Source organism: Mirounga angustirostris, unplaced genomic scaffold (genome assembly GCF_029215605.1).
Source record: "Mirounga angustirostris isolate CCGP_5_RB_7025 unplaced genomic scaffold, mMirAng1.0.hap1 SCAF_7, whole genome shotgun sequence".
Taxonomy (NCBI): domain Eukaryota; kingdom Metazoa; phylum Chordata; class Mammalia; order Carnivora; family Phocidae; genus Mirounga; species Mirounga angustirostris.
In genome coordinates, this window is record NW_026991715.1 from 51,595,498 (window position 1) to 51,610,408 (window position 14,911).

Below are 14,911 nucleotides of genomic sequence, written 5' to 3' on the forward strand. Positions count from 1 at the left end.
TCATTGGAAATGATACTCAGTGGGATGTTTGGATGTCTTAGGGAATAAGAGTTGGTGGCAGATGGGGCAGTCATTGCAGAGGCCGTGAGATAGACATGGGTTTGAGGTACAAGAGGGACAGTGAGGAGTGGAGTTACAGGGACAATGGAGGCCAGGGAGGGTGGGTGTGTCCATGTCGCGTGGAGCTTTGTGGGCATGGTGAGAACTCTTCAGTTTTTTTATTACACAAAATTTCAGACAGGTACTACAGAAAACAGTGTAGTGGACCCTTCATGTACCCATTACCCAGATTTAATCGTAATACCATTATTAATTAATATTATATCTTACTCGCCCTCCCCAGATTATTTTGAAGCAAAGCATACTTTACTTAACCTGTAAATATTTTTATATGTATCTCTGAAAGATAAGAAATTAAAAGTGATCCTGATCCCAGTATTCTCTTAAAATAATTAAGATTACCACATACCCAGTCAGTGTGTGTGTCTGTTACACTGATTATTTCCAAGTATTCGATTATGTGTTTGTTTGGTGTCAGGACCCACACAGGTTCATAGGTTGCAATTAATGGATTTATCTCTTCATTCTTACTTAACCCTTCCATCTCTTTCCCATCCCCACTTGATCATTTTGGTTTAAGATACCAGGTCATTTGTCTTGGTTTTCACTTTTCCCAGTCTAGCTTTTGCTGACGACATCTCTTTGTCCCTACATATACTGTAATCAACACTTTGATGTAGAAGCTTGATTATATCCTGGGGTGGCATGGCTTGATTATATCCTGGGGTAGGATTACCTTATAGCTGTTGCACCAAGAGGCACAGAACACCCAGTCATCATATGGCCTAGGTCCGTTCATTTATTAGGGTTTGAGAAAAGGTGGCACTCTAATTGTGGCACTCTTTCTTTACCAGTTGGAATACTTATATAAAGAGAATCATTTTCTTATCCATGAGGTGCAGTCCATAGGGAAATCAGCATTAGTGGTTAATATTTTTCCTTTTCCAGTTTTCACAATGAATGGGGTAGTTCCCCAGCATCTTCCAAAGGGGGTCCTTGCTGGCTGGTTCCTTGCTTTCCTTCTTTCCATCTGTCCTTCATTCCTTCCTTCCCTACCTCCCTCTTTCCTTCTTCACTCTTTCCTTAACCTCCTTCCTCCCTTCTCTCCTTGAACTCATGGCCTTAAACATTAGGTATGCTCTAATACATTACCATTGTCATTCCTATGGATGCTCGATTTTCTGATTTTTTTGGGGGGGGGCAGTTTGTTAGATTTTTAGCCTTTACTCAGAGTGAGAGAGAAACTGTTGAGTGTTTTGAACACAGGAGTGATATTCTGGAAAAAATCACTCTGGAATTTGTGTATCCAACAAAGTGTAGAGGGTGCCAGGGAGGAAGTGGAGAGATCAGTCAGAAGGAAATTATAATCATCCAGCCAAGGTAGGACATTCCTTGAATCAGGGGGAAAGAATGGTGAGAGTCTGGATATTTTACATTGCATGGAAATTTATTTGTCAGAGAGAGGAGGATGGGGAGTTTGGGTTGGATATTTTAAATTAAGGGTATTGAAAGGAAATTCAAGGGAAACGGTTTTGTTGTCCATTGGCAATGTGGAACTGAAATTCACTTAAGATCTGTGTAGAGAAGTCTACTGAATAAAATTCTAATGTGATTCTTAAAATTAGGTTATTTTAAGAAAATAAAAAATTTGGAAAATTTAGCTTTTGGGGAGGCAGAATGGAATTTTTTCTTTCTTTCCCTTTTTTTTTTTTAATCATAACCTGGCTTTTGCCATGTTTCCTTTCATGCTTTCCCTAACTTTACTGAGCAAAGTTGATCCCCCTGCTTTGTGTTCTATTATATCCTTATCATTTCTTATTGTTATGCTTTTCATATTAGTTAAAATGATTTGTTTACATTTCTGTCTGCCTCCCTATGGTCACTACGCAATGACTATATTCCCAGTATGGATTTGCTACCACTAAAAGGTAGAGTGAGCCCAAACAGTAGGAGAAGTTGTTACCTAGTTAACAAATACCCCAGAGCATGTTGGCAGGTTAGGGGTTAAAGAAGAGTTCTGGGAGTATCTTATGAACCTTCTCTAGCCCACATGAGCCTTTGTGCAATTAGAAACAGGTGACCCTCTAGATGGATGCAAAGCTGAAGGTAACTTTGTTTAAAATGGAAAAAAAAAAAAAAAAAGAGGGTTGGGGTTGGTGGAAGCAGCCCAGAGCCATGCAGCAGGCTTGGCAAGGTGGGAAGCAGGCTGGACTTCAGCCCTCACTTCCTTTTTGGCCCAGCACCTTTGTGCAGGGCACAACCTGAACAACTGCACATGGCATCCCTGCAAGTGAAGGCCTTTGGGATAGGGAATAAATACACCAGCATCTAACCCTAGCACTGTCACCAGTTGTATGCTCTCAGTTTCTTCATCTGTGAAATGATGGAATTAGACTTGATAGCTTTTTAAATGTAACTACTTGAACACAGTTGTTTGATCACAGATTGGCTGTGTGCATGTGGACCAGCAGCCGTGCTTGAGGATTAGAATTCCTGCTAAAATAAAATTTAATTTGATCAACTACTTCTCAGCAGACCAGTGGTTACTGAATTTTAAAACATTTTAAAATGCATCAGAAGTGAGTCAGATATGTTCTTCAGACACAGTGGAAGTACACTTAGTCCCAAGTTAGGAATACTGTGCAAAATTGTGTTGTTTGAATAAATACAGGATGAAACTTTCAGGCTTCCAAAATGGATGTTCTCCCTTTGCTTCCTTATTCATCTTTGATGCTTTTGTAAAGTATGTAGCATCGTGGCATTCTTAAAAATCACTTTTCAAAAATAAAAATACAAGTTCCTGTCTCTTGCATTTCCAGTTGGTATTTCCCATCGTAGGGTTTTGCCTGTTCACACGAGGGTTTACCTCACATCAGAGTTCAACATCCCCCAATTTAATGCAGTTAGTTTATTCCTTTCTGATGATTGCCTTATATAGAAAAAAATCTAATTGTTTTCATTCGGCACCATTCCCCGTGTCTTTCTTGTGGCACATGAGTGATTTGGCTAACTCCACCAAGGGAAGAGTCAACGGAACTTCCTCAGGGTGGCCGCATCCTATCTGAGAGCATCCCTGGGAGGTGGGAAATAGTTGAGGTTTGCTGAGATAAACTCTTTCCCAAGTATGATACTGTTGCTTTATTTTTTTTTTCCAGTCTGCATGATGAAAGGACTTTTCATTTCACTGAGGTGAAAACTGGGTCTGTGAGTGGAGCGACTTTGTTTAAAAAAAAAAAAAGAGAGAGAGAAACCAATTACTTGATATGCAGAGCTGAAAGCCTCGTTTCCTTAACGAAATCAGTGCAGTGTGCTCTGCCTTTAACCTGGGGAAGGCAGCTGACATCTCTTGATTACGGCTAGAGGTGGAAGGACCCAAACTTGCAGGATCCCCCTCCCCCTAGAGAGATTGTTAGTCCAGTCCTTTCTAGAGGTTCGTTTTGGCTCTCTGTCATCACCGGGATGCTGGCAGGGAATGTGTGTCCTGGTTACAATACAGTGTGGTAACACAGAACAACCATGAAAGCCCAGCGGGAAAGGCTGCAGATTCCGGGGCTGACCTTGGAGTAAGTATTGTCTGTCTTTAATATTTTAATGCTTTCTGCATGGCACTCGCTTTCCTGCGACCAATAGCTCTTTAGCATTTGTTTGTACTGACAGCCTCAGAGCACTGCGGTGTGAGGTGGAAGAACATGTCTTAAATGCCTAGCATTTGGTTTTCAGAGGATGGGGAAAGCCAGACCCTGCATTTTGCACTGCAGTCAGAGGAGAAGCGTGGCTGCGTATTTAAAGTTACTAAACCCCAGTGCTGGAAACATCTTAACAGCTCATTGTGAAAGAATGTATCAGCAGGCCATGGTGTAGCTGTCTTTTTCTCCTCTCTTACTGTTTGTTTATCCCCATGCTGCCTTTTTCTAAAGAAAGGCCTCTGTCTGCATTGAATAATAGAAGACTTTACAATGGATTAGAGTACAAGAGAAGGGTTATTTGTAACGTTCATTAGATGTGATCCATGTTTTATTTGTGCAACAGAATATTAATGAACTGGAGTGCATTCTGAGTCCTCTCTGCAGTCTCCAGCCACTGCATGCGGTGTTTACCTAGTTGAGATCTGTGTTTGCTTAGCTGTTTTTTTTTTTTTTTTAACCCATTAACTCATCTGACTGCCTTCTGATTTGATGTAGCCACGTGAAAATGCCCACACTCCTTTGTGGCGCAGAAGTTAAACATCTGTGATGCAGGAAGTGTCAGCAAATTTTTATTTTAAATCTGTTAGTCAAAGATGCAGAAACTGTGAGTTAGCTGTGCTTGGCACACTGAAAATAATAAACAGTCAAATGTAAATCTGGTCGAAAAAGAGAAATGCCCCCTTTTCTAACTTCCAGTAAAGATAGAAAATTATATTTTAGTTGAAATTCATACAATCCCAGTCATTCTATACTGGAAGAGCATGCAGGAAGAGAGTACTGTGCCCAGTTCCGAGTATTAATTATTCCTCTTGAATCCTGGAGAAGCATCATACAAGGGCAATTACTTTGTAATTAAAAAATTAATAAAAACACCACATTTCTGAAGTGATGTGAATACTTTTCTAATCAGTCCTTGCTCTCAAATTTTACACTGATTGTATACTAACAGGTACTCGCTTAGAAAAAGTTAGAGGGCTCTTAGAACCTCCTTGCTAGTTGTGGCATTTTTCAGAATGGACACACAAGCAGTATTTACCCGTGGCCCTGATCTTTTGTCCCCACCTCCCAGCTCCACCCTAGCATTCAGCCATCACCATCCTTGTGGCATACTTCAGTGGCATGTACTCATTCTTCTCCCTAGCCCACCTCTCTCTAGCATATTCTGGAAATGCACAGCTCAGATGTCAGTGCTTTTGTGTCTGAGACCCAGGAGCACCAACCCCAGCATTGTTTCACGTTGTCCCACTTCCTTGTTGTTTTTTCGGACTTAGTTGTATGTATCATTCCACACGACGCCTTTTTCTTTTGTTTTTAGCATCTTGTCCACTTTAGGAGGAGACACTTGAGAGTAACTTCTTAACACACAAGCTCAGTTGTATCAAATGTTCCACCCATAATTTGAGAGTCTGAGGTAGGCCACAAATTTTATGACTTCATCAACGATGACGCAGCACATACGGGTCAGTTAAACACAGGGGGTTCCCTGGATTTTGTGTTGGCTCGGGCCACACCCCCTGGGTCTAGCCTCTAAATGTTACTGTGCATTTACAGTCGATGACTCCTCCACCCGAGGAGCTTGACATGGTAGAGTAGGGATCACTCTTAAATGTCATTGTAGTGTTAGCATAAAATTTACTGTGAACATTTTGCTTACCTTGAAATGTAAAATCACTCTTAGGTTGACGTAGTCAATTTTACATTCATTCATGGAGAAAGCAAATTCTGCAGTCTTTGAGTAAATTCATTTTCTAACCACTGCAGAGAAATGTTATAATGGGAAGTCTTAAAAATCACTGATTTTATTAAAAGCAGATTTAACATGTATATTATTTTAATTATTTGGGGACCTTATAACACACCAAATACATGGAGTAGTTTTTGAATGTTCTTCCACGAGACAATACTGTTTCTCTTGGAGGAGAGCATATTCCGTAAGCACTGCAGCCATGGGCTGTGACGGCAGCATGCTTTATACTCTGGAGATACAATTCAGAGTTTTCCATCTGACTTCGCAAGAACAGGAACCACTTTCTGATTCCTATTTCAAAAACTGAAATTTCTGGGTGTGAGATACTAGATGATACATAAGTATTTCAGAAATTAATGAATCATTAATTTATTCAGAAATTTCTGATAGGTAGATAGCATATATGTGGCTTTACAGTTTCTGAGAAAGTAAGTTGCCTGTTTTCTTTTTTCAATTTAAGGATAGAAATTGGTTTAAGGATAGAAATAGACGCTTGGGAACACATATGATCCCTGGCTCAGCTTGGAGACATGGCGTGGCTTCGGTGCCTATGTATGCCTATTTTCGGACCAAAAGGGGCAGATAAGATTGTACTGAGGTTAAATAATGTCTGTATCAGTAGACATTCCTGAGAGTTTTCCAATGAGCTGCTAAGTTAAAGTACAGCATGTTTAAGAGCAGTGACTTTTGAATGTGCTCTGAATGTATAAGGAAATCCATTCCTTCATTTACTAAGTACTGGCACCAAACCAGAGAATGGTTTTAAAAGATTAAAAAAAAAAAAGTTGTGGAAACATGAGTGGGAGCATTTTGAGTAGTAATTTTATATTTCAGTTTAAGACAAATATAGCCAAGTCTCAGTTATCCATATAATAGGAAACAAGGATGGAACTGAGAATTTGATAAGCCCAACTCTGATTTTACCACTGTTGCCATTTCTCTGTTCAGCAAAGGGCACAACCAGCTTGAATCATCCAACATACAGCTCCGTTCCAGGACCCCTTCTCTAGGATAAGCAAACATCTGGGTATGGTGTAGGGTCATGGCCAGTGGAGAGGAATGTTCTTAAAGAATCTCATTGCACTGTAGTGGGAATTTCTCCTGCTCACTTCAGCCAAAGAGTTGGTACCAGAGTACCTAGCTAATTCTAATTTTGATTTTGCCATGTAAAAATAATTGGGAATTGACTAGTATTGGCTTCATACTTTGACGTATCTACATTGGCAAAAGTTTTATGAGTAAGATACCTGACAAATTTAAGTTTTATCTCTTCCCTAAAGAAGGAGAGATGGGAGGCCAAGAGGAAAAAAAAGATAAAGGCAATGTAGACTCACCACTCTGTGATGAGTATTTGCGAGCTGGCTGGTGAATGTGCTGGGTGGTTTGGATAGGTTGGTGGGGGCGGGGATTATAATGGTCCTTTGACAGATGAAATTCAAAAAACCTTTCTAGAAAGTAAAATAATTTATAGTAATATGTGTAAGAAATTTTCAAGTTATCTATTATAAATGTAAGTGTAAGAAACACTTTTTACCATTGCCCCTGAGGATTACAGAAAATGATGTTGGGCGGTTTTCACTGCAAAGTGCTTAAGAGCCTGTCTTCCTATTTGGAAACGTTTGCTGCTTTGCCTTTTAAAAACTACAGTATTTAACTTGAATTCTATTGTCTGATAACTACTTCCCTCTAGTTCTACTGATTTGCCATTGATTGTTGATCAGAAATAGAATACACTGACTGAATAAGACAGGACTAGATTTTCTTTGCAGACATCACAGAAGGTACCTGCTAAGTTGCTCAGTGACAAAGAAAAGGCATAAATGCAAATGGCAGTGGTAGCTGTGAGGATGTCAATTTCAGCAGGACGCACTGCCCTTGTTCTCTATTTTAGAGCTGCAAAGAGGCAAGTGGTGAGCTGATGACCTCGGGGTATTGATAGGCATGCCACAGTGATTCTGGCCTAAAGGGAACACAGTCCCTTAAATGAGCGTTGCTATTTTTACTGCCATCATTTCCCCAATTGGAATGACATTATTTTAACTTTCAGTCTCACTCCAAGGAGCCTGAGTCCAACCCCATCCAGCCCAGGCAGCCCCTGTAGTCCTCTCTTCGCTTTTCACTTCTGGAGGTAAGCGCGCTCCAGTGCCGGCCCGGCCCGTGGCTGCTTTGTCTCTGCCTTCCCTCCCCCAGACCGCACAACAAGTATTGGAACACCTGCAAGTCTGCAATACACACTACACAGTCCTTTCCTAACTGTCATCTTAGTGTTAACAGAGCAAGGAAACGGGCTGAGTTGTTTGCTTGGTGATTTACGGGAGCACCTGGAAAATGTGCGGTGCTTCTCCCATTTAGCTCATCTTATTATATTTCACTTCATGCCTGGTGACTAGTTGTTTAACTCCTGTGTGTATATTAGTTTTTCCTCTCGCTTTCTTAGGAAACGATCTGCTAAATTCTACAAATTTTGATGTATCTCTTAGAGTACAACTTAGTACAGTTTCTAGAAAATATTTCCTGATACAGATTAAAGTATTGTGATATGTGTTGCCAGAAATTATTTTGTATCCTGTTATTTACAGGACAGAATATTTAAACTGTCTAAAAGGACTAGAATTTTTCATCTCTTTTGGAACTCCCAGGTACATCTCCACCCTCTCATTCACAGGCTGATGTAAATTAATTCTTCTCTGTTCTTTAGTGAAAGATCTCCAAGGAGCTCTACATGCATTTTAGCCCAGTTTGTTAAAAGAATACATGGTAGAAAGTCCTCTTCACATTGTATGTGTAATACCTATGGTCTATTAAGATTTTCATGAATTCAATGTCTGGTTAGAGTGGGTCTCCCCATACTTAATTAGAAGATACACGTTCAATATCCAGCACCCCCCCCAACCTTTTTTTTTTAATCCTAAGAGAGAAAGTAGAATGAAATTCTCAGTTAATGTAAAGAGTGACTTAAATTATTTTTTGTTAGTGAATACACTTTTCTGCACATATGCAAATGAATGAAAAAATTCATGGCCATTTCCTTAAAAGCTTACAAGCTTTATGCTTAGATGACATCACTGGGTCAATTTAACATACTTGTTTCTCTCATTTTCTAAAATAAGACTGAACTAAAATCTGTGAAGAAGAATTGACTGGGGAAATGAATTAATGACTTTGAACTTTGGTTCTACTCTTCTGCTGATAGGATTATATTTATTATAAAAGTGACTTTCAACATGAAAGTTCCATGTAATAGCTTTCATAAAGCATATAATATATGCTCTCTGAATATAATAGATCCTAAAGCATAGGAATAGTTTTCTGACAATTGAGAGAATTCTTCTGCTCTTGTATTTTGTCTCCTTTTGGTGATCCAACCAAAAGTAATTGGACTCTCTTCTGAATTTTTTCTTCAGTGTAACATGTCTTCATTAAATGCTCACATACCCTTTTCTTTTTCCTTCCTAAAGACAATAAGCTATTCAAAATGCAGGTGCTATCAGTTGTAGAGGAGAAAAGAGTCTGAGACAAATGCTGTGGCAGCACAGAGGAGGAGGAGGTTGGGAGAGTGATTTTGGAGAAAGATGTATTGTACCTGGTGGTACTTGAACTGGACCTTGAAAAATCTTGGTGTTTCAAAGGGGGAGAGGTGGTGGTAAAGGACAGAAGCAGGCAGAATGTAAAACAGAGGGAAGGAGGTATACAATCGTGGCACTCTGTAGAAGTGCTGTGTGTAGCTAGAACTTAAGACAGATAAAGGAGAAGAGGAGCAGAAGTTGTGAACAGTTTGATATGGACTTAAAAATTAATTTGGGATCGTGAAAACTGAGCTAAAAAGTTTGACATACATCTTGTAAACGTTCCAGAGTTCTGAATCAGGAGAGGACCAGTCTGGGCTCAGACTGAGAAAAGTTACCTTTACCCTTAATACCCTTTACGGGTATTAAGAACAGACTGGATTTCAGGTATAAACTCCAATGAGGATGCTGGTACAATATTTCATGAGTAACAAGTCCTGGATTAGGACAGGTGCCATGAATTGAATTCACATGGGCAAAGTACTTTATAGTTGACCAGATGTTTTCATGTACATGATCTCATTCAATTTAATCCACCATTGTAAGACCGAAAGGGATATTCCTTCTGTTTGCAGGAGAAGATGCTAACACACATAGAGATAAACCAGCTTTACTAGCCAAGGATTCAAAATGAAGTCTCGTGTTTTTCCACTGTGACTAACTTAAGATACACATTACTCTGAGATCATTTATATTGAATTTTAATTATCTGGTTTAGGTAGACCTGTGACCTCCTTTAGTCATTTTTATTTCCCTGGTGCTTCTCTCAATGACTGGAATGTAGTAAGTATTTCAGAAATATTTATTAAAGAATGAATAAATGAGCAAATTGGAAGGAGAAGGTGTCTTAGTTAGATCACAGCTCACACATGAACCACGAAATAAATAGAGAATGACTCACATACAGTGGGTTGTATTCCTCACTCACAGACCAAGGGCATGAGAGACTATCTGCTCCACATGGTCATTTAGGGATCTAGGGGGCCCTTCAGCACGTGCCTTCAAGCTTCCAGCTGGTGAAACGAGAAGGACCATGGGAGTTGGTGGACTGCCAGACTTTGAAGATGGCACACATCAGTTCTGTTCATATGCCATTGTGCAGGATTTACTGTTCTGACTGCACCTATGGACAAGAAAGGCTGGAAAGTACAGCTTACTTGTGCTCAGGAAGTGAGTTTGCTAAATAGCTAACAATCTTGGTCAGAAAAGTTGATGAAAGAAAGGCACCATGGTCGGTCTTCAATAGATAATTTTGACTAAATGATGGGCACTGAGATTTCTAGCATTAAGTGAATGGACCCCAAGAGAGCAGAGTTGGGGAGGGAGGAAAATCATCATGATGAGTCTGACCTTGAACCCACGGAGACATCTCTAGGTAGCGATATCTGGTTGGCAGCTTGGGACTGGGCATCTTTAATGGTGTGCCCCCAAATAATGGTCTGGTATGAGTGGAGAGATTCCAAATACGTTCATGCTATTACCACCGAAAAGGATTTATTGTAACCCTGCATGGATTTTTCTTTTCTTGATTGTGATGGATCAGATTTCTTCTCTGTTCTTTTTTTATGAGTGGGGTTTGCACATCTGGGGGGAGAGTGGTGGTGGTGAGCATTCACAGTGTATGTGCCCTTTTGAGGTGCTGACATACAGTTTCTAAATATGGCAATGGAAGATTCTGTTCCTTTCATAGTAAAGCCCTGGAGGCAGGCGATGCTGAGACAGGAGTTAGCTTTCCAGCTCAGGCTTCCTGAAGGTTGCCCAGAAATGAGACATCTGCAGATTCTAGGCTAAGTGAAGTTTCAGTTTAGTTTGGTCCGTCTTGGGAGTGGAACCTTGCACTGCTACGTGGAGACCACAAGGCAGTTTGAGGGGAAGAATTTTGTAAGGAAGTTCCCTGAATATACGGTGGGCTGCCTCATTCAACCTTCAGCTTCGTGCCACTGGAAGTCTCCCAGGAAGGCCAACTTCCCACTTAGCTGGAAGGATGCGGGGGTCATTCCTATAGCCAGCCGAGTAGTAGACCACATGATTCCCAAAGGCCCTTCCAGCCCGAAATTCTGACACCTTTGTTGTCTTCCAGCAGGGCTGGAGAGATACAAAATACATAATTTGTCCACAAGCTAAAAAAAATATGACCCAAATATTGGTTTATTGGTACAAATGTGACAGAGAACATGTTAAAAACCTTGATTGGAATTTATATATGCCTTCCCTTTCCCCTTTCTGAGGCAACCAGAGCTACTCAGAATTTCCACAATCCTCAGTACTTAATAAATTGATGACAGTTTAGTGGCTGTTCATATAATGATGATGTCAGTGCCTCATGAGTAATTTGGGTATGACCCGTGTCCGCTCATAATCTCGACTCTGATCACGTAGCAAGATTCCAAGGGAAGCTGCCTCATTTTACATTCTCAGTGTCTTCCTTGGCACCTAGCCTGCCTTGCCCTCAATAGGGACTCAGTAAGTAGCTGGAGGCTGGCTGCCTTTGCTCAGCAGCTGCATTTCTGTTATGCGAGAGCATGTTCTTCTGTATCTCCATTTCCCGCCCCAGCTTCTTGGTGGATGGCATCCATTGGAGCATCTGTGGCACTTTGTACACTCCTTCTGTTTGACTTCTTCCATCCTTAGTTCACCTCTCCGTTTGGTTCCTGGAGTCTCAGGCCGTAGACACACAGTCAGCTATACCAGAGTTGGCAACAGAACATGTATTCTGTTTCTTCTTAGATCCCCACTAATCCCCCTCGCCCTGTGTCAGCTGTGACTGCAGTCACCCATGGCACGTTTCTGGTAGGATTCAGTACTAGTTTTCGAGAAGAATACTGCCACCGTGCTACACAATCCAGAAGGACAATGTTTTTTGTCTATTTTTCTTCACAGATGTATCTGCAAAGTCTAAAATAGTGCCTGACACACATCGTAGAGGCTCCTTAAATATTGTACTGCTGGAGAAATGACCGTTATCCTTGGGGCTCAAGGCTGTTCTGAAGTTTTAACCTGTGCTCAAAATATGGCCTATGCTTACATAGTATGTACACTTTGAGAATGGTGTTGACGCTTTGAGAGGTAGGGCATGCATTTTGATTCTTTCATAAATATTAAATGATAGCCATCAGCATGTAAAAACTGACCAGCTATCAGTTATAAGTAAGGTAAGGTTCGAGGCCAACGTAGACCAGCGTTGTTAAAGAAAGGTGAACCCCAGAGTATATTAGAGACCATGCCTCACTCTAGCAAGGACAGAGGAAACGATCTAGAAGTCATGGCAGATCCCACGCCAAAGAGGATACATCACTCGAAGGAAAGGTAGTTGGAACGTAAGCTCCTTAGAGTGGAGGCCTTTTTCTCTGGCCATCTCCACAGCACCTAATGGCGCTTGGTATTTAATAGATACTTAATAAAATCAGTTGTTGTCGCTGGATGTGCTTTGAGGCAGCAAAAGATTTCTGAACTGGGGACTTCAGGGGACTACTTTGAGAAACTCCAGAGCCCTTCGGGGAGTCTGGATTCCTTCCTGGTGTGATTCTAATCTAGTGTAGAGCTGGGTCCCTGCTACCTTTTTTTTTTTTTTTTTTTTAATAGGCCTCCTGTTCTCCGGTGCCCTACAGACCCCACCTGGCTAGCTTCCTTTATTGATGTTACCTGTCAGGTCCTGGAGGAATTGAGTTTGGGACCCCAACAGACTGGGAATCATAGTCACCTCATAGGGTGAGTCTAATAAACTTACTGCAGAAAGATACTTTGGTAGTTTTCCTGAGTTTCTTTTTCTAGAAAACATTATTATTATTATTATTTGAACTGATACCATAAACCTACCTGATACAAAGTTACTGAGCCTAGGGCATGAAGTCCTGTGAGGTCAGTGCCCCTAACACATGCAAGCTCTGTGACATTGGGCAAGTCATGAACTTTATGGACCTTCATTGTCTTCATCTGCAAATCCCCTGCCTCACAGACAAGAATAAGAATAATAGCTTATAAATGTTTAATGCAATAAATGTGTATTAGCAAGAATGGGACCTATAGTGGTCCAAAGGGTAGTGAGAAGGACAGGTAGACAATACTGTAATAAAAGAGGGCATCAGGGACAAATGTCACCTAATCTAGTTTTGCTAAAAGCTTGTCCGTTTGTCCTGTTGCTGCTAGAAGGGTTCCTGGGTACCCACAGCTGCCTGAATGCCCTTCACTTGTTGCCATGGTGATGGGCAGACATAATAAGTATTTACCAAATACATGGCAATATGTTATGATTTTGTGTCTCCTTTTCCTGGGGAACCTGGAAGCGAAAGGAAGTCATGTGACTACTAAACCCTTTTTGTTTCATTGACTTGATAGGATGAGCAGGACCATTTCTTTTTAATCCTAGTTTCTCCCCTTTCATTTGATGGGGAACATTGAGAAAATCAGAAGAAGCTGGTACCAGATGGCAGTTTTTTTGTACTGTACAGATTCCAGTTCCTGTGCTTTTGTGCATGTGACACTTTAGTGAATTGCCTTATGCATCCTTGAGTTTTATTTCGGAATTGCTACATAGAACCGAATCTGTTTAGTGCACACAGTCCGAGGAATGGCTCCACTGAGCAGAGCTGAGCTTGATCGTGAACGCTTTGCTGGTCCTGTGGGTGTGGGTCCGGGTAGAGATGGGGATGGCTGGCATCAGAGTGGGGCAGGGGAAGTGTGGACAGGCAGGTTAGCGTTTCCCTGGGCCCCACCCCAGTTTCTGCCTCTGCCACCACCTGGAGGCTTCTGTTGCTTCTAAGAATCCAAAGAAGTGGGAATGAGGTGACGTGTCTAAGATACGCCAAGAGGGGGTGGGTCGGCATAGACTTCTGTGCGGGAATGGGGAAGGGTGACTCTAATAAACTTACCGCAGAAAGATGCTTTGGTAGTTTTCCTTTGAGTTTCTTTTTCTAGAACATGTTGTTGTTGTTGTTGTTGTTGTTATTATTATTATTATTATTATTATTATTATTTTGAACTGATACCATAAACGTACCTGTTACAAAGTTACTGAGCCTAGGGCATGAAGTCCTGTGAGGTCAGATGGCAGCCAGAAGTTTCAAGTTCACTGGGGTCCCCGGGAACGCATGAGTCCTTACCCAGCCTGTGCTCCTGCGTTCGCAGGTGTCTGCATGGGCCAGGCCTGGGGCAGCCTTGCAGGACATTCGTTTTTATCATGATGATTCTCAGGTTTTTGTTAAGTATTTACATTTCATGTGCTCTGCTCTCTGGTTTAAGGACTTGGTTGAGAGGCCAACATGACTAACTTAGATATTTGCATAAGTATTGGCTTAATTTTCATTTGTCAAGAGCTTGCTACATACCCAGTGCTGTCCTTAGTCCCTCAGAGAGATGAATTCATGTAGTTGTCCCAATGTGCCTTTGAGGCAAGGCAATTATCGTCATTCTACAAACATGAAAATGGAGGCACAGAGAAACAAGGTTACATGCAGCCAACACACATCTTGGTTTGCCCAGGTTCTGTTCAATTCATGCCTGTTGTCCCAGTGTGGTTATTAAAAGTGCCTTCCCTGACTTTCAAACCCTCCAAGTTTGGGCAACAAATTATACCCACCTACTTATGTCAAGAAAGAGGCCTGATGTGTTTCAAACTCAAGCATCTGGTAGGAGAGCCCACATTCTCACTCTGTGGCTTAGAGCTGCACTGTTGATACATTTTCCTTCAACACACTGGAGTTTGCAATCATGTTAAATTTGCATTCTGAGTAGAATATTCTATTTACAAGGGAAGTGATTTTGTCACTCCGTTTGGAGTTCTGCTTGGTTCAGTACACAAGTAAATTTTCCAGTCCCTCTGTTGAGAGTGTGCTTATGGGGCTGGGGAGTATGTT

The 14,911-nt window shown here is 41.2% G+C and overlaps 1 protein-coding gene across 10 annotated transcripts in view; it reads left to right on the plus strand.

The window, feature by feature from the left end:
* The window catches only part of MAST4 (microtubule associated serine/threonine kinase family member 4), a 545,730-nt gene that overhangs the window by 340,557 nt on the left and 190,262 nt on the right, over positions 1 to 14,911 (plus strand). For 5 of the 10 annotated variants that reach the window (XM_064596182.1, XM_064596181.1, XM_064596183.1 and 2 more), the window contains one exon: positions 12,642 to 12,767. The exons of the other annotated variants lie outside the window; for them this stretch is intronic. In XM_064596182.1, the coding sequence (XP_064452252.1) occupies positions 12,642 to 12,767 (126 nt within the window). The remainder of the gene's footprint in view (positions 1 to 12,641; positions 12,768 to 14,911) is intronic. 10 annotated transcript variants of the gene reach the window in all.